The sequence below is a fragment of the Etheostoma spectabile genome, chromosome 3 (assembly GCF_008692095.1).
Source record: "Etheostoma spectabile isolate EspeVRDwgs_2016 chromosome 3, UIUC_Espe_1.0, whole genome shotgun sequence".
In the NCBI taxonomy this organism is placed as follows: Eukaryota; Metazoa; Chordata; class Actinopteri; order Perciformes; family Percidae; genus Etheostoma; species Etheostoma spectabile.
In genome coordinates, this window is record NC_045735.1 from 21,296,019 (window position 1) to 21,315,132 (window position 19,114).

Here is a 19,114-nt window from a genome sequence, read left to right on the forward strand (position 1 = left end):
CCAACAGTTGACAGATACAAATGTGTTCAACAGAGTTTCAAAAGATGGCTTTCACTAGTCTGTGAGGATAGTGACGTCAGTTTGTGGTGTTTACTGGGTTGAGATGTTAAGTTTTTAATGGTTGAAAGGCACTGCTGCAAATGGATTTATACATGCAAATACTGTTCAGTCTGTCTCCCAACTCCCCGTCCATATGCACAATCTAAGAGGCATGAGAGAAAAGTCATACATTAATAAACCATAATGCTCAAAAAGAAATGGTACAGTACAGGATCACACAAACAGGAGATGCTAGGCAATTTGTGATTACTTTTTTGGATATTGTGAGGCAACATGCTATGCGATAAAACAAAAACCTAAGTGTACTTTTTAAACTTGTATCTCTTGATTGTGCATGCAGCAATTTCAGTAATTAATTTAGGATAATTTTACACTAAATATCTTTGGGTTTTGGACTGTTAGGTGAGCAAGGCAAGTGATTTCCCAACAAGTACTGGCATTTTATAAACCAAACAATTGCAGATTTATCAAAAAAATAATAAATGGGTAATGACAATAATCATCATATTTGCAGCCCTAATGTAAGGATAACATGTTCTACCCATTGATGTGCACTATACACCAGTATCACCGGTCTGTAGTTTGAATTGTCAACTGGTCACGTTAATTATAAAAGGTGATAACTCTGGCCTTTGTGAAAGTTGGAATAATATATTTTTAGTATATCAGTGAGGAAAGAATTTCTAAAGGAGCAAGTAACTCATTTTAAGGAAACAGAAACAATGTCTTTTACATCAGTATTTTTAAATAATATATTTATGTAATTGAAATAAAAAAAACTAAATGATGAAAAAGTAGATATGACCAAATAACTGCTCTGAAATGTAGTTGAAGTTAATGTTAAAAAAAAAATCTTGTTTTTGTTAAAAGCTTTTGAACAAAATGGACTTAATTTCCCTGATGATCTAATCTTCGCAAGAGTTAATTTTCCATCAAGGTGTTTTAGGCCTTAGGAATATTTGCATATTGGATATACCTCAACTTAAAACCGATATGGGCTTGAAGTCAAATGTGTTTAAAAGAAATATAGGTTTCTTCCACTGTGAGCGAATCGTATAAAACCCAGTATTGACCTGGCTGGCAGATTTATAAAGATGGATGGGACAGAGGAGAATCTGGTGTTGGAGGGATATGAGAGGAAATGGATGGGGTTAGCGGCTCTTTGGTGTAATAAAAGAAATGAAAGTAGTAATAGACTCTCAGTGAATTCCATTAGGGACACACTGACACTACACAAGCCATTCATTATGATGATGTTGTGAAGAGAGATATTTCATTGTGGGACCGAAGGCCTGGTGTGAAAGGGGAAACTGAGGGATGGTTGGAGCACAAAGGTCTGCCTTAACCTCGTTTACTGCCGTTCTCTCCTGTTTCTATGGAGATTTGAGGCTTTTCAGCCAATTAATCAATGGAAGCAAGCTTTTCATCCGGCAACCTTGAGCTTCTCTGTGTAAGCAAAGGCAGGATCCCATTGAAATCTTGTGTTTGAAATTGTGTACGATTTTCCAAGGGTATGTTGAAACTGAGTCCAAATGTATCTGTTATCTAAGTAGCATGTTTGGACTAAATTGAGTTTCTTCTGAATACACATTTGTCACATGGCAATATCAGCTCCTGTAATTTGCAATGCTATCCCACTTATATTAGTTTTTAATTGATTTTCTTTTACAATCTAATTTTCAACAACTGTGTCTCTTAAATGCACTCTTTTCGTTTGTAGGTGGAAAGGGAGGAAAGAAGAAGAAGAACAAAGCTTGCTCCAAACCCACTAAAGCCAATGGATCCAACTGGGCCAATGTTCCCCTGCCCCCTCCCCCAGTTCACCCTCTCCCTGGCACTGAGATGGACCTTTATCCCAATGAGCATCATGACGGAGGAGGGTATGTCTAAAAGGGCTTTAAAAAAAAATGGAATACATTATTCGGATATGAACAGTGTTCAGTGCAGGACAAAGCTTGACAGATGTTGCACAGTTTTACCTCATGATCAGATACTGAAGCCTGGCACATTGAACGATTTGAGAGTAGAGTGGAAACTGACAAGCTGAAGCTTAGGACCATCTCAATATGGCCAAGAGGGCTTTTCAGATTACTGTCATTTATTTATCGTCGAAGACATTTAAAGCCAATTAATTCTCATCATATATACACACCCTCCATTTTTAAATGAAAAATCATGCAATACATCCCAATGCAATTTTGACTTGTATTTTCTTAAAATCTTCTGCACAGCTTTTATTTAGTCTCAGTTTAGGCACAGCATATATTTAGGAATAATGTAGGTACATCTAGGTAAATGGTTAAAATATTATGTTACCAATGTAATTCTGTTTATTTTGTGGGGAGCTAAACTAATAAGTAAACGTATGAGGGGTAAAAATGGAAGTAGAAAACACAGAAAATACAATAGCAGTGTAGACTATTTCTAACAATTTATGCTATAAGCCCCCCCCAACATCCAATATAAATCTGAATACTTATTTTGTAATACAAACAGCCACAGATAGTGACATTACGGTGCACCCCCAATGTCTACTGACTGCACCTCATGGAGATTGCCATGTATTTGCATTTGAGCTTGCCTATTGCTATCATTGTGTGTTTCCTCCTTTGACTACGTCAGGAGCAGAGAATCTAGTGTGTTGTTTGCTGGAACAAAAAAGTCAGTGCTTGCCAATGTAAGCAACACCACACATTTCTGTGTGCAATAACAGGGTTCAGCTCTGCTTTTTCTGCAGCTAATTACTGTAGTACTGCACATCTGGAGAAAAGGGAAGGATCAGTGTGTGTGTGTGTGTGTGTGTGTGTGTGTGTGTGTGTGTGTGTGTGTGTGTGTGTGTGTGTACGTTTCCACAGACAGCCAGATATACACTTATACACAAGAACTCATACAGATGGCTGCAGATCAAACTATCTGTTGATCCTGTCTTCATGACTTCATGACTGGAAAATAAATGGAGGAGAAAAAAAAAAAGTTCAAGTAGTCTCCTGCTGCTGCTGCTGCTGTTATTAGTAGTGTGTAGACACACATATGGTTTCAGATTAACTATTTGCTCAATTCCATAGTGGGAAAAAATAATAGTTGAATTGTTTCATTAAAGAAAAGCAAGAGACAGACGAACAGAGTGGGGGATTTATACTACCAGTGTTATCCACCTCTGAGTTTGAAATAGATGTGAAAAATTGCCAGAGTTCTTATAAGTTTGATGCAATACTAGTCACTTTTTAAGCTTATTTACTCACTACTTACATTACTTTTTAAAATCAGATGATACATTTTAACTTCAGACCTACTGTAACAGAGGCTTACAGTGGGGTTCAAAGGTTCGGGCACCCCATGTTAAAATTTGTATTGATGTGCCTGAAGAAGCCAAAAAAGATGGAAAATCTCCAAAAGCCATCAAATGACAGATTAGACATTCATATAATATGTTACAAAAAGTTAGATTTTATTTCCATCATTTACACAAACTGCAAAAGTTTGGGCTCCCTGCAGAGTTTCTAGCATGCACCGCCCCCTCTGGAAAGCTGAGACCTGACAGCGTCATGGATTGTTCTCAATCCTTGCCTGGAAAGACCAAGTGATGTCAATCTTAAGGTTTTAAATGCCCAGACTCATCTGACCTTGCCCCAACAATCAGCACCATAGCTTCTTCTAAGTAGTTGAAAATAGTTGATGCTCACAAAGCAGGAGAAGGCTATAAGAAGATAGCAAAGGGTTTTCAGTTCCTCTGTTTGGAATGTAATTAAGAAATGGCAGTCATCAGTCAACCGTGGAAGTTAAAGCAAGATCTGGAAGACCAAGAAAAATATCAGACAGAAGTTTGCAGGACTGTGAGAAAAGCAAGTCCAAACCCACGTTTGACTGCATGATCCATCCAGAAAGACCTGGCAGACACTGGAGTTGTGGTACACCATTCCACTATAAAGAGATACTTGTACAAACATGGCCTTCATGGAAGAGTCATCAGAAGAAAACCTCTTCTATGTCCTCCCCACAAAAATCAGCGTTTGAAGTTTGTAAATGAACATATGGACAAGCCTAATGCATTGTGGAAACAAGTTCTTTGGACTGATGAGGTTAAAATAGAACTTTTTTTTCAATGAGCAAAGGTAAGTTTGGAGAACAAAGGGCACAGAATTTAATGTAAATAACCTCTGTCCAACTGTTAACTGTTAAGTAAAAGAAAAAATGGATTCAATAAAATTTCAGCAAATTTTGTGAAAAAGCCGAAGTTAAAGAGAGGATGGCTTCTACAAACAGATAATGATTCTAAACACACCTCAAAATCCACGGTGGATTACATCAAGAGGCGTAAACTGAAGGTGTTGCCATGGTCTTTACAATCTCCTGACCTCAACATAATTGAAAATCTATGGATAGACCTTAAAAGAGCAGTGTGTGACAAACAGCCCAGAAATCTCAAAGAACTGAAAGAAGATACCTCAAACAAGAACTGAAAGACTCTTGGCTGGCTACAAGAAGCGTTTCCAAGCTGTGATACTTGTCAAAGGGGGCAGTACAAGGTATTAACTCTGCAGGGTGCCTAAACTTTTGCAGACGCCATTTTTTTTGTTTTCTGTTATTTAAAAATTGTAAATGTAAGAAATAAAATCTAACTTTTTGTAAAATATTACACAAATGTCTAATCTGTCATTTGATGCCTTTTGGAGATTTTTCCATCTTTTCTTGGCTTCTTTATGCACATTAATACAAATTTTTACCTGGGTTGCCCAAACTTTCGAACCCCACTGTATTTAAGTTATGGTGTGTGTCTCTCTCTTTGGTTCAGTAGGTGTTATGTCCTACTCCTATTTTCACTGTGGGAGAATCATCTGCTTTAATAGGCTATCTGGTAAATGAAGAGTCCTGTGCACTGTAAATTTGAGGCTGCTCTTAATGGCAGCAGATTAAAACAGTTATGTCCTATGGAGTGTGCACTGACAAATTTCTTTAATGAACATTTTCTTTATGGCTAGTATTATTTCACCGTGTATAAGCACAGCTATGAAGAAGGGAAGCCTGACTACCTCCATAATTCCTCTCAGGACTGTCGTCTAACAAATTCTTTCGAAAGTTGGACAAGGTCACAAAGCTCTAAGTTAGCATTTAGGAATTTTGCTTAAAATAAGTGTATGACGTCTGCGTTTCCCTTCCTTTTTCAGTAAACTTTTTACATTTGGGGACATTACCAATATCACAGACCCTAATGTACTTCTGTTTCTGTCCTTGTAATGTAATTTCCAATTTCTTTTTATATTAACCATAGCTTCTAAATAAAGTTACTGTGTTTAATATGTGTTACATTTAGTATGTTGTGGTGACTTACGTTCTTTAAATACTATATATATGGTCTCTCAAGACCTGAAATATTTAGTTGAATAATCAGTTAGTCTATTAACAGAAAATTTAATCTGAAAATGATCTTAAGATGAATCAATAAAATAAATAATACAAATAATAACAATATATTGTTAGTTGCCTTACATCAGAATAGAAATTGGATAGACAATTTGACACATCAATTGTCTGAATGTTTCTCTTCTTACATCAGGTATGAGAGTGACGGTTGGGGCCCGCCCATGCCCGTGCAGACCTATCTTCACCAAGGCATGGAGGATGAGCTGGAGGAGGAGGAGGACAGGGTTCCCACCCCACCCATCCGAGGAGTTGCCTCTTCGCCAGCTGCTGTGTCCTTTGGACAGCAGTCCACAGCCACCCTTACCCCTTCTCCTCGGGACGAGATGCAGCCCATGCTCCAAGCCCATTTGGATGAACTGACCAGAGCATACCAACTGGACATGGCAAAGCAGACATGGTAAACACAGCATTAAAAAAAGCTGTATACAGATCTATCTATCCATCCATCCATCCATCCATCCTGAAATATATCTTGTTGTAGTTGATAATATATGCATTGTTGTCATTTTGAAATGCTTACTGTACATTCTGCTCTGCATGTACTGCTGCCAGGATTCATTTTGGTCCGTCAGTATTCTTCATGTCAACTGTGTGCGCAGCGGCAATAAACCCATTAATCATTTTATTTTAATGGGCCCATGCTACCACTTAGGCAACTACTGTATTTTCCTCCCTCTAAGAGACACAGTTTCGTACCCACCGTTGTTTACTCCCCCCATACCATACAGCACATTCCATTGTTGTGGTGCTCATGCAAGTCAGATGAAGGCCATGCCTCATTCTGTCGGCAATGTAGAGAGAATGAGAAACTGGCATTCATTCATAATAGGGAAGTGTGGTGGGGGGGGAGTGTGACAGGGAAGCCTAGTCAGGAAGGAGATGTCATGTTACCCAGTAATGGATATGTTGGTTAGAGAGCATCTTTGACAACACCAGAGGGCCAGTAATTACAACCAATTCCCAGTGCAAACCGCGTCAAAGACATTGCGCTCCTCAAACAAACACGGCTGTCAGCAGAGCGGGTTGCCACTGAGGTGACAGCCATGTGTCTCAGACCTGGAGAGCATGCCTTTTTGCCATCCACAGCAGCAATTAGAGGGTCATTGTGTTAGCATGCAAGCAGCAACGTAGAATTTGTGGAATTGTCCAGATTTATTCAGCGCTTCACTTGTGACAGAAGTCTCTAAAATTAACTCTACTCTTCCACATACATCCTTATTTCTTCACCGTCCTGTGGCATAGAAACCACTGACTATATCCTTCATTCTCTCTAGTTCATCATTCCTAGATATAAACTGTATGTCAAGTCCAGTAGAGTAATATGCTGTCTCTTTCTCTCCCCAGGCACATGCAGGTAGGCTCTCTTCCTCCCCAGGCTCCAGCTCCTCCTGTGGGCTACGTGTCGAGCACAATGGTTTCTGACCTGGAGACTGACCTGCCTGATGAGGATGAGGAGGACGAGGAAGAGGATGAAGATGAAGGCTATGGAGCCAGGCATCCCCGCGGCATTGAGCACACACCAGGGTCTAGCATGGACAACCTGGACAGCTCTTTAACAGGTAAGATTGATTCTGAAGTCTGGCTATTGGGACGCTTTTTTGTTGATGTGTTTTTTAAGCATATTAATGTATTTTAATAAGATAAGATAGACTTTATTAATCCCACACTGGGACAATTCCTGTGCTACAGCAGTTCAAAAGAGTTTTTATAGAATAACACAAATACACATGAAGTAGACATAAGAGAAAAAAAATATACATTTTATATATATATTATAGTATAAGAATTAGAAAAAATAGAATTAGTTATAGTAATAATAGTTTTTTGTGATCAATTTTTAATTTATTTAATGAGCCAAATAAAAATGCAAAACATTGGTCCAGTTGACAACATATAGAAAAGTACACTACACACACCGAAGAAGGCACAGTGCACCTTTTCAACTCTAAAACAAAGAGAGGAAATACAGGAAGGAGGGAGACATAATAATAATAGTGATAATTCACGCATATTACACAATTAACACCCTTATATAAACAGACAGTATATGAACAAAATATACAGATGAGTAAGGTGCGGCTGAATCTAAATGACCTATTGCAGTTGGAGGTAACACAGAGTAATATGCAATGTGCAGAATATTGTCCAGTGATGGCTCATATTGCAGAAACAGTTAGCATTACAGCATTTGTTTGTGCTATACATATGTATTCATGTGTACAAGTAAACTGTATTATTATTCATTGTTTAAGTCAAAATGACTACGTTCTAATTACTCTAAATGGGAAAACATTAAATTCCCATTGTTGCTACATCTTGTCTCACAGTAAATGGATGGTTGTTCATGACACGTTCTTCATCAGTGTGCTGTGCGTACGTTTCTATGTGAACATGCTTACAGAGTGTCGCTCAATCACGTTTTTGAAGCACTTTTGGCAGACTCTGGGGAATTATAATTATCATTTTCAAAAAAGAGATAAGAAAGTCCATGAATTTTAAACAGGATAGTGAGAAGGAAATTAAGAGGAGGGAGAGGCAAGGCAAGCAGGGGAGAGGGACTGTGATTTAACATGCACATAGCACCGGAGCCAGTGCCACCCATATCTTCCCGAGGAGATTTGAAATACAATTCACGTGCGGCATATTCCATTGCAGACTAGAGGCACCATTTCCATTTTTACATCTCACTGAAAACTTTTACAGCCGTCTGTCAGGGGGATGTATGAAGGGCAGGACATTGCAGCGGCAGAGCTTTGTTTTGGACTGCTGCTCTCATACTGACCAGGCCACACTATCCATCTATAAACTACAGGGTAAAACTGAAGTGATATTTCTGGAGAATGCATGACATTTGGTTATCATGCAAAATAGAGACAAGTTGTTACACAAAATATAAAAAAATATCTATCAGGTCTCCAATAAAGTTTGTGGGTGGGTTCTCATCGCCTAGTAGTTCCCTGCAACGTGGACTGCAAAGGGTATTCAGCCATGTTAAGTAAGATTCCAAACCGTAGGGACTAAAATACTCAGTTTAAAGGGAACTATGAAATGTGTAGGGAAGAACTGAATAACGGTTCATCATTTCGCCGGACGTTGACAAGCAAGATTACCCATCAGTCATAGCGCCTTGACTTGAATGACACTATACATCTTGTAAAATAATCCAATTGCATTTATTTCCAAGTTACATACATTGTAATGGAATACGTTTTTATTAGTATCATTTTTTATTTTAATATATTATTTCAGCAGTGTAACGTTGCCACAGTAGCAGCAACGTATTCAAGGTGTTTGCACAAAGGAAGTGATATCTACAGTACGTTGGTGATGTTGCAGGATGTTCCAAATGGAGAAATTTTGTCAAGGGAAGTTCCCTTAACTGACATCCCCTAAACAGGGAGCAGGGAGTACTGTTTATGTACACTGTGGAACGAAATGCAGCTTGTGAATACAAAAAAAATAAGATCCGTATTGGGTCATTTATGGGTGGAAAGAAGCAGGGAGCGAATAGGAAATATACTGTATGTGAAGGTGGAGGAGCTGAGCCAGTTGAGAGAGAAGGCATGAGAATGAAAGGGTTGACAGCGCTGCTTGTTGGTCTACCCTGTAAGTGGCAGCCCTAAGGAGTAGTTTTCCATTGGATGATGGAACAGTGGCTTTGGTTACACTGACACATGCTACTGCTGATGTATTTAGAGGAATATAAAGCAGCAACTGGGCCCTAATCTACTGCATCTCTCCGCCACTGTATTACTCTGAAGACGGCACTATTTCTTCTTATCTCTCTGCAAGTCTGCCTCGCACCCCATCAGTTTACAACACAGACACGGTCACAGCTCCAGGGTTGGCGGGAGGAAGAGAGGGAGGATAGGGGAAATTGACGAGATTTATTGGGGCCACCATTTTGAGGCTATACAAATAGGGGAGGGTAGGAGTGAGATTCCTGTCAAGCCTGGCTTGATAGATTTGTCATTGTTTTAATAATATGGAAATAGGTCTGTTTTCATAATGTTAAACCAAAGGCCAGTAAATCAAACATTTTCACTGGTGCCCCAGGAAAAAAAAGCCAGCCTTCTTCTCTGGTGGCCATTTTTCTCCAGCAGATTGTCTGCACAGGCTTTCAAATGTGTAAATCTATTCTTTGAGATAATCCAACATACTTTTGGCAGATAAATGTAAATCTTGATGATGTGTTGGGTCTTGCTTGAACCCGAGAGATGAAGTGAACACATAAGTATTACCTGGCTTTTGTGTGTAGGCGTCATAGGTCGTGTAAAGCTGAGCAGTGGTAGCAGTGAGGCTGTTATGCCTACAATGCCTACAATGAGCTGAAAGCTTGGCTGTTCTAGGCGATTACTCTCCCATAAAACCTTGCCAGGTTTGTGAGGAGCAGGGTCACGTCTCCTGACGGCAGGTAGAGACGCCTGCTCGTCAAGGGGAATGATTTTCCTGCCTAACGACATGCAGATTAGGGTTTCCGTCAGTATAAATCAGTTTTAGTGGCAGGAGGGACCTGGGCTGGGTTTTACTGCCCCCAACTATCTCCCGTTTACTGGCCTTTCTCTAACAGTGCGTAGAGCACTGGAGGTGTCAGCCAGTGGTTTTTAGAGTGCATGGCTTGGCCCATTGCTCTCGTTCAAGACACAATAAAATGACATGTAGTGCAAACCTTTGTCTGGAGCTACAGAAAAAAATTGCACATTTCTAGGGCAAAAAGAAAACTTGATTGAATTTTTATCAAATTATGTGACAATGATCACAGTTTGATTGGACTGCTATTCCTGAGAATAGAAGTGCTCCAGAGGTTCAGCAGTAGAAAGTGGCAGTTAGTGCAACTGAAAAGTCATTCTGTGATGTGATTTGCTGAGGCAGTGTTCCTTCGCTGAGCCGGAGGAGTTGGAAGCTTCAGTGCTTTGGCTGGCACTGCCTATACTTCAATATCTGCTCTATTCTTTGTGGGAGGATTGGACCCAGTGGAATTGCTGTCTTTCTTTCTTTGAGGAAAAACTCTTAGAAAAGAATTTCAAAGAAAATAGCGAGGCAAGATGGAGGGCCTCGAAGTAGTTACTGCCTGGGATTTCAGGTAGTGCTGTAAAAACGGGTTGTGTAAGAGGTTCTTTACCTTATGCAAGCTTATCTTTTATAGAAGCTTCCATTAATCTGAGACAATTTTACTGCAATAGGAGGGAAAATCTGTTGCAACTTCAGCTGTAGAAGGTGCAATTCCCCGAACATCCAGTGACTGAGTAACCACTTTTTCTTGGCCCCAGTTTTTAGCTGGTATTATTTGATGTATTATTTGAGATACAAGGTTTAAGATGCAGAGACTCACAAATGGAGGATTTGAAAAACTCTCCCAGTTCACCTGGATAAATAACCCGCAATCATAATACCAAGTGTTATTTGACATTTTAATTGTGTCATATTGTATTGTACCATCTGAGAGACCAATCTGGTATTACTGCAGCTAATATATGTGTAAGTAATGTTCATTTAAATCGCTGAACTCTGCCAACTGCCCTGGCCAAGATTATTACAACTTTTGTATCATACTGACCTTTTAATAAATCCTGCTGCTAACTTTTGTCCCCATTGCTCCTTCTACAACCTTTACCATCATACCTCCCCAGTTCTCTGTTCAATCCCATCCTTCTTGTGTTCTCTGTGAGGGAGAGATAGAGTGTGTGAGCACAGCACTTGGGTTCGTGCCACTTAAGCAAAGTCTGCCAAACCAGTCCCACTGAAAGCTGTCACATTAGCCGACTGTTCTCTGTGTTTTTGCTTGCCAAAGCGGCATATTTTTTATTGGCAGGCTGATATTTAATGTGCTGGCCTAGCTTTTTATGTGAAGAAAAAAATCAAAGCATGAAGAAATACTTAACAGTAGCATAAGATGTGAAAAAATCAAAGCATGAAAAAACACTTAACAGTAGCATAGGATGTAAAAGCCAAAACTCCTACAATATGTATCTTTCTAATGCACACACTCGATCCTGTCAAATATTCAATACTGTTTGTTAAGCAGGGTATAGATTTAATCTCCCATCGTTTAATCATATTTAAAGTAACACACAGAACATTTGTAGCATGTGTGTCTAAAACTTCAGTAGCTATACATGGTGTACCTTGATTCTGTTTAAAGATCTCTCATATATAGCAGCTTTTAGACAGTCGTGGCTGTGCATTTTTAAACAGGAATGAAGAAAACTGTGTGCACTGCATACCACCAGGTGTTTGATTTAATACACTGTTTTGTGAGATACTTCATCTGTGTCACCTGAGGCAGTTTTCTAGCTAACTCCGCTCTGCACAGGTGCGCTCATTGTTCTTTATCAAAAGAAGAGCAAATGAGTTGAAGCCAGTCCTGCTGTTGCACTGTGTACATTCTTGTGTGTGTGTGTCTGTGTGCGTGCTCGCAGTATACGTCCTGAATGTGTTTGTAGTTGATAAAAGAGGACAGGCCAGAACAGAATGACTGTACAAAAGCCCTCACCTGCAAGAAGAGAAATGCCCTGCAGCAAATTCCAAATAATTTAAATGAAGGAGGTTAATATTACCTCTTTTTTTATAAGATCACTCAACACTATCATCCATCCAGATGTGGAATCACAGCACAGCTGTTCAAAATGTCAGATCATATGTCCATAAGGTTATGGCCACTGAGCTGAAAAGTATGAACATGATGTGGTAGAATTTGAGTGTTTTGAAGATAGATATTCACTCGCACATACAGTCCAACACGCTCACACTTGCTGCAACCTGTGGTGTCCCACAGGGTCCATGGTGAATGGGTGGGGCTCAGCCTCGGAGGATGACCGTAATTTCTCCAGCCATAGGTCCAGTTTGGGCAGTTCGTCTGATGGCTCCATCTTTACCCACTGCAGCTTTGCCCAGGCCCTGGTGGCCGCTGCAGACAAGGCAGGCTACCGCCTAGAGGGCACGAGCCTCAGCAAGAGAGGTTGGTGTGTGGAGACCGGCTACACACTGCTGAACTGCTACTTCTACCAGTGGAAGATGATTGTTCCTTTCTGCTCTGATTCTTTCTCTTCCTCTTCCTCCGATAATGTTGGCTTCGTGTTGGATTTCCTTTACTGCTTGTGGATGCTGTGCCCAGGTTGTGCATGGCACCTTTTGTACATGGCTGGACTACAGATATCTCCCTATCCCCAACTTCCACTCAGTTCTTCTATGACTGATCTGGCTTTTGCACTCTGGCTTTCTTGGGTTAAATTAGTAATAACTGGGTGAAATGTTATACTTGCAACCTTTTACAGGCTTCCTACAAAGTGCTTTCTCCTCTCATTCTTCTAATGAAAACCTTTACCTTTTAGTTCTCTAATAGGTTTTTGAATCTTGATTGATGACCTCTACATTTCTTAAAGACAGCCTCAGCTCCACTGTCTAAGCATTGGCTTCTTAATGTCTTTATTAATCAGGTGGCTTGTGGTCCTGTATCCTTCTTGCAGGTAAAGGCTTGTCCCATAGGCCCCGGCCCAGCAGTCCATTCTCAACAGATGGCAGCACAGTAGGCACACACAGCTTGGGCCACCAGAGGGCCACCAGGCCAACACGCAAACCCCGAAGCCAGGGCACAGCACCCCACCGGAGAGATGCTGGTGCAGACGGTGAGGCAGTGACTGAAAACACATTTTAAATAGTTTATTTAGAAAGTTGTCTTGTAACATCTGTTGTTGTTTTTTTTTTAACAAGGAGTTATATCAATATGTATTTTATATTATTGGATGGAAATATGTCTGGACATGATTCTTTAGATTCATACGAGTAAAGTACATCTTTTAAGTAATTTATGGCTTTAGTTGATTCATTCTCTGGGTTTCCTCTTTTGCCACAGACCTACCTCCTCCCCCTGAGCCTCCTCCCTTTCAGGGGCAGGGCCGTATCCAGGGGGCCCGCAGTGTAAGCAGCATGGTACCCCCTACAGATAGGAAGGCTTCATCTCTGGAGCGCACACCTTTGTCAGGACCCCTGTCTGGGCTAGAGGACACAAAGAGTTCCATTGACAGACAGACACGCACTTCTCTGGAACATCATCATCATCGCCAGGCTCAGGACAGGCTGGGCTCCATGGACCGAGCTGAGGACGGGCGCAGGGGACACAAAACAGGTACAGTTGAAACAAAAGTCTACAGCCTTTCAAACAGGCAGACTGCTTTGTCAGGGGCTCACCAAACTTATTCAGATTCAATTTTTTTTTAATCCATCTGACTGAGACAATTTCATCTGCACCAAATGCTGAACTAACATGCTGCTAGCATGGTTACGTAACGTTTACAAAAGCCAGTCACATATCATGCTAGGGTGGTGCACTCTCAGCTTTATTTAAGTACCTACCCTATTTATTTCTAAAAAAAGAAGGGCTAACAAAATTATGTGTAACCAGTACTGCGCCATTTTCCCACCAAACAAAATCACTTAAATTATTTTTGCTGACTTTTAATGATTAATTAAGAAGGAAATAAAAGCTCTAGGTTTCACATTCTGAACAAGTGGAGATGTTGCTGTACTCATTTTGATAAAGAGATCGCTCATCGCAACATTTCAGGAAAACAATACAATCAAGAAGACAGTGAGGGATTTCTTGAGTTGAAGTTAGCTTTCTGCTGCGTTGAGACTGGGCTCCTATGAACAGATTGCACTGTCTGCCACTTGCTCTGGTTTCCAGAATGCCCCCCTCAGCCTCCCCATTGCCCCTGTAACTGTTGCCAATACCATCCTGCTCCGCTCCAAGAAACGCAGGAGGCCCCAGCAACTGAAATGCACTCTAATCGCTTCGGCTTTCTTTTCTCACACAAACAGCAGCCACTCTACACCCCATCTGTGTGTGTGTGTGTGTCTGTGTCTGTGTCTGTGTGTGTGTGTGTGTGCGTGTGCGTGTGCGTGTGTGTGTGTGTGTGTGTGTGTTTGAGACCATTAGAGCTCTCTGTGCTGTGCTGCCTGCCCTTTTTGTGCCAGGACTTTCTCAGACAGTTAATCTGAGACTGTGAGACAAAGACAGGTGCCACAATCAGCATCTTTACAACAAACCCCATAGGTGAATTCCCTCATGTGTCAGAGTGCTGACTGATTCACAGTAGAATCACCCGGGGCTCGGGGCAGACTTCATTGCAGTCATTAGCGGAGCAGTGGGGAGCAGTTTGATGAGATTTAACGCAACGACGGGGACTGCTGAGGGTCAATGTTATGCTGCCCTGCAGCAGGGGGGTGCCACATCAGCCAGTGGTCCCTCTGTTATTGTATTTACCCCATCATGAGGCTGGTAGCTGTAAGGCCATGTGTGAGGCTGAGAGTCCTCTCTGTGGCACGCCCTGGCATAGCCTGTTGGCACCGCCACTCTGCAGATGTCAGGAAGAGGTGGGGGGGTTGCAAAGTGCTCTTTGTCTCTTAATGCATCAGATGTTAGATGTGTTTCACTGCAACCCTAAAAGTCATGTGTCTGCTTTTCAAACTTTCCGCATGCCTTTCCATCCCTCTGTGTTTTCAGAGGACGGATGCCTGCCATACAACAAACCATCCTTTCCTTCTCCTGGTGGTCACAGCTCCTCTGGCACAGCCTCCTCCAAGGGCTCGACAGGACCACGCAAGGCCGAAGGTCCACGACAGCCACAGCAGTGGACCGCCACAGAGCACGCTGAATTCCTGGGGACCAATGGACAGGGACAGTACTCCGGAGAGTTATGTGAGTAATTCCTGATGGCACTGCATGTGTAGTGACAAAAATACCAAAATTGTGAAAAAAGTCATATTGTGTAGTTCAACAATTCTGACAATAACTGTCTCACAACTTCACTGCAACAACAAGACTCTGGGTGGTTACTGCACCTGGCTGTCGCAGAGTAGTTAAAGCACACAAGTTGTGTATGGATTAATCAAACATGTTAACGAGTGAGCTTTAAAGGTGTTGATAGGTGTATATTTTAAACTTTTGAGAAACTCAGGCTAGACGTTTTCATGTCCAATTTAGGATTAGCCTGGTACAGTATCTTTGGTAGCTTCGTACTGTATCTATCATGGACATTTGTTCAAAAATATTTACAGCTACTGTGACCTAGAGCTAAAGGCCTTGTATGTATGTGTCAGCAAACTTTCCCAGTAGACTTTGTTTTCCAATTTGGATGTGTGCTAAGCTACGCTAAGTAATCACCCAAAATGTTTCTTCTTTTTCTTTTAAATAAATCTGCCGCTTCTCAATTTAGATACATTTGTCTTCACTTCCTTTGCTTCCCACAGAGTGGTCTACCTGGGATGTGAACTGGAGAAAACTCAGCCTGTCCTCGACAGTCCTTGTTGAGGCAACAGACTTTGTCCTCATCTGTGTGTTGTCAGAGGGAGGGGGTACAGCAGAGGGCACGGCCGAGAAAAGCAGTGTCACAGAACTGTAAATGTGATGTATAGACACAGACATACTGTACATCTCACTATGTTTTCGTCCTCAAGAAAATATTTTCCACCTCCTACCTTACTGTAATTTTCTTTTTGTTAGAAAAAGGCAAGTAAAAAAAAAAAAAAGAAAACATCTATACGAGAACAAATTTTCTGGTAACTGCCCTTGGAAAAAGGGAATTTTGGTTCCTGTAAATATCTTCTTTAACCTGTTGTTGCATTGCTATGCAAGCCTAATTCCGTTTAAGCTTTTAATTTCCATATACAGAAACAGTTTGTTTTATCTGGTTATTTGTAATATATGTGAATTGAGTGGCTGTTGTGCCATAAAATAATTGTTTTATAATCCATTGTTTGTTAATAGTTACCATTAATTATTATCATTATTATTATTATTATTAATTATTGTTTTTGCACTGCAATTTTTGGTGATAAGCACAAAAACATAGCTCCTGCTGACATGAAGAACCGGAAGAAGATGTGAAGAGGAGTTTCTGTACTGTAAAGTAAAGAGAAGAAAATTATATACTAATGTACAGAGAGATATTAAAGAGTACGGCTTTGCTCACAGACAGCAACAAACAAGGCACCAATTTCCATAGTTGAGATTAATTGGGTGGAAGACATACAAGGTTCCCAAGGGTCTGAAAGGCAGAGATGAGGCTGGGAGAATTGTACACAGAGGATACTGTATTACTGTGGGTGATTGAGTTGATTATTTAATTCCTAATTTACTGGCCTAAAACAATTGTTTGACATCGGAAACATTGAGTGGTCAAGGCTTGGGGCAACTCCAACCTCCAGCCCCGTTTTTAAGAAGAAAAAAAACAGGGAGTTTTTTTTATACAAGCGTCTGCAAGCATTTTAATTTGAGTTTTTCTGATTTACTGCCAGAATAATTATACTACACTGAGTTTACGCTCCATTCGGTATAACAGCACACCAACCATAAAAGAGCCAAAAGGGAGGAGGAGTCAATGAAATCTGTCCACATGCTGTACTTCAGTCATAGCACTTACAGAGGCAGATTAATGATTCTTCTATAGCCTTAATTTCAGCTAAGCAGACATCACAAAAGAGCATTTCATGGGATTAGTAGCAATGATACTCCCAAACCTGCCTAAGACACCAGTGGAGCGACATCATTTGTTTACATCTTTTATGTTTTGAATTTTTGTCTTTAGTTTCATCCTTTTTAATATTGTTTGCTTTTTTGAGCACTTACAGTTTTATTTGGTATTATTTGTGGTACGGTGTCATCCAAGAAAACATCACAATGACCTGTTGGGTCCAGCTCCTTGCTGTTAAAATGAGATCATCTGTTAAACAGTTAATGCTTGGTACTTCAGTTGCCAACACACTATGGTCAGCACAGCCTTGTGTCAACACCTTTTGAGAAGAAATGGTGTTTGTGTGTGTATGATTTACAATGTAGCGTTGAGTCACTGTTTGACTCCAAACGATGACGTGAAAACAGAGAAAAGCCTTGTTTAACTAGCAGTTCCCACTGCCTTCATGTCTACAGCCACAGTGTGGAGCAGAACACTTTCTGTCTGCCTGACCGCCACAAAACACACTTATCATCTGCCGCTTTCAACTTCTCCGCCTCTGAATCTCAATTTTTTTGTCAATTCAGACAATGTTTTTTTATTGGTTGTCCTTTTTTAATGAAAAAGCTTGTTTATTTGTATGCCTTTTATGGACTACAAAACGCTGCTTACAACAATGTTTTCGATATTAATGTTCAGGATTTTTGTGGTTCAATGACTGTTTGTTTTGTCTTTTTTTGTACTGCTAATGTTGATAAAAAGGGGGTGGAAACAAAAGGCCGTCAGATGCTGTTGTACTGTTGTCGTCATGCCATTGTCATTTTATATCACCCACCCAGTGGCCAGTGTTCTGGAAATGAGGTGCAAAGAGTATCTCAGGTTATTTTACATTCTGGTGGTGTTTATGTATGTGTATATATGTGTATATATCCATACGCATCTCCACTTGATTATGCCATTCCATTTTCATTGACAAAAATATCCCTCTCATGTCCGATTCTGTCGTCCCCCTCTTTTCTTTTCTGCTGTGGATTTTGATTCTGAATATAATGTGCCACCTTAAGACAAGATGTCAGTAAAAGAACATACCAAATTAAGATTGATATTTCTAATTTCTTCGATATGTCTAATGCGTTTTAGTGTCTCTTTAATACTCATTGTTTTCTTTTAAATCCCAGTGTTGTTTTGTATTTATTAAAATGATAATAAAAGTATATTGTGAAATATGCATAAAGATTTGTGGAATATAAAATGTGTTTTTTGTTCCTTTGTAAAGTTTGCTGTCAGAGCCGAGCAGCGAGGCCATAAGGAGATGATAGGCACACTGTGCTCACTGCACGGTGAGGTGTCGGGTCAGTAGTCACCCGAGTCCCTCTTCGTCCTGCATGTTCAGCGCACTGCTCCTCTCATGTCAAAACTTAAGAAACTTAAAACCTTTTTTGAACACAAGGAGCAAAAACGCTCACAATTTGCTTGTCGAGACAATAGAGAAAACGTCTTTTTGGAAGGATGAAAGTACTTTGGCTTTCCCTCTCTTTTATTCATTTTCTCAATATTGTTGATTCTTTGTAGCCTATCTGTGTCTTGCCTTTTTGCTATAAAAGAGGATTAAAAGTGACAAAAAGACAAAGTTGTTGGGTGAAGTCTTTCTGTACAGTATGGATGTGAGGTGACACTCCAATCCAATGCCATTTCTACAGTACAGTGCATTAGGATTTTGTTTCTCCTGTAACCACCACCTTCTGTATTCACTTGCATGTCCTTGTCCAAGAAGAGAGTGAATCAAGAAAATAAACTTTTACAGTCTCATTCCCATGTCCTGTAAGATAAATCATGTTCTTTTATTTCCTTGTACCTGGATCAATATCAAATAAAATATTTTTGAAAAATGAAAATGCCTAAAATTCTGTTTGTCTTTAATAGAAAGACTTCTGTACAGAAGAATGGACAAGTCCAAATTAGGTGTAAAACGAGAAAGAAAAATGCCAATTAATGCTTCTTGGCTGTATTTATGTATAAACATGTAACAATAAATTCACCTTTATATTACCAGGCAAGGATTTTATTTACAATGGCAGCCTGACAAGTGGCAAAACCACTTAGGGAAAGGGAATGAGGGCTTTTTGTGTAGTTTTTATAGACTACTTTCGTATACTGTAGCTACAACAACATGAAAGATGGCA

At 40.3% G+C, this 19,114-nt stretch overlaps 1 protein-coding gene across 15 annotated transcripts in view; it reads left to right on the forward strand.

Annotated features, from left to right (window-relative positions):
* Window positions 1-18,826, forward strand: part of robo2 (roundabout, axon guidance receptor, homolog 2 (Drosophila)) — a 357,891-nt gene extending 339,065 nt beyond the window's left edge. For 9 of the 15 annotated variants that reach the window (XM_032502179.1, XM_032502231.1, XM_032502203.1 and 6 more), the window contains 8 exons: window positions 1,781-1,940; window positions 5,615-5,878; window positions 6,826-7,040; window positions 12,257-12,439; window positions 12,948-13,106; window positions 13,334-13,606; window positions 14,984-15,178; window positions 15,730-18,826. In XM_032502179.1, the coding sequence (XP_032358070.1) occupies window positions 1,781-1,940; window positions 5,615-5,878; window positions 6,826-7,040; window positions 12,257-12,439; window positions 12,948-13,106; window positions 13,334-13,606; window positions 14,984-15,178; window positions 15,730-15,731 (1,451 nt within the window). In that variant the 3' untranslated portion in view covers window positions 15,732-18,826. The remainder of the gene's footprint in view (window positions 1-1,780; window positions 1,941-5,614; window positions 5,879-6,825; window positions 7,041-12,256; window positions 12,440-12,947; window positions 13,107-13,333; window positions 13,607-14,983; window positions 15,179-15,729) is intronic. The other 6 variants (XM_032502256.1, XM_032502275.1, XM_032502286.1 and 3 more) reach the window with 2 other exon arrangements.
* The last annotated feature ends 288 nt before the right edge of the window (window positions 18,827-19,114 follow it).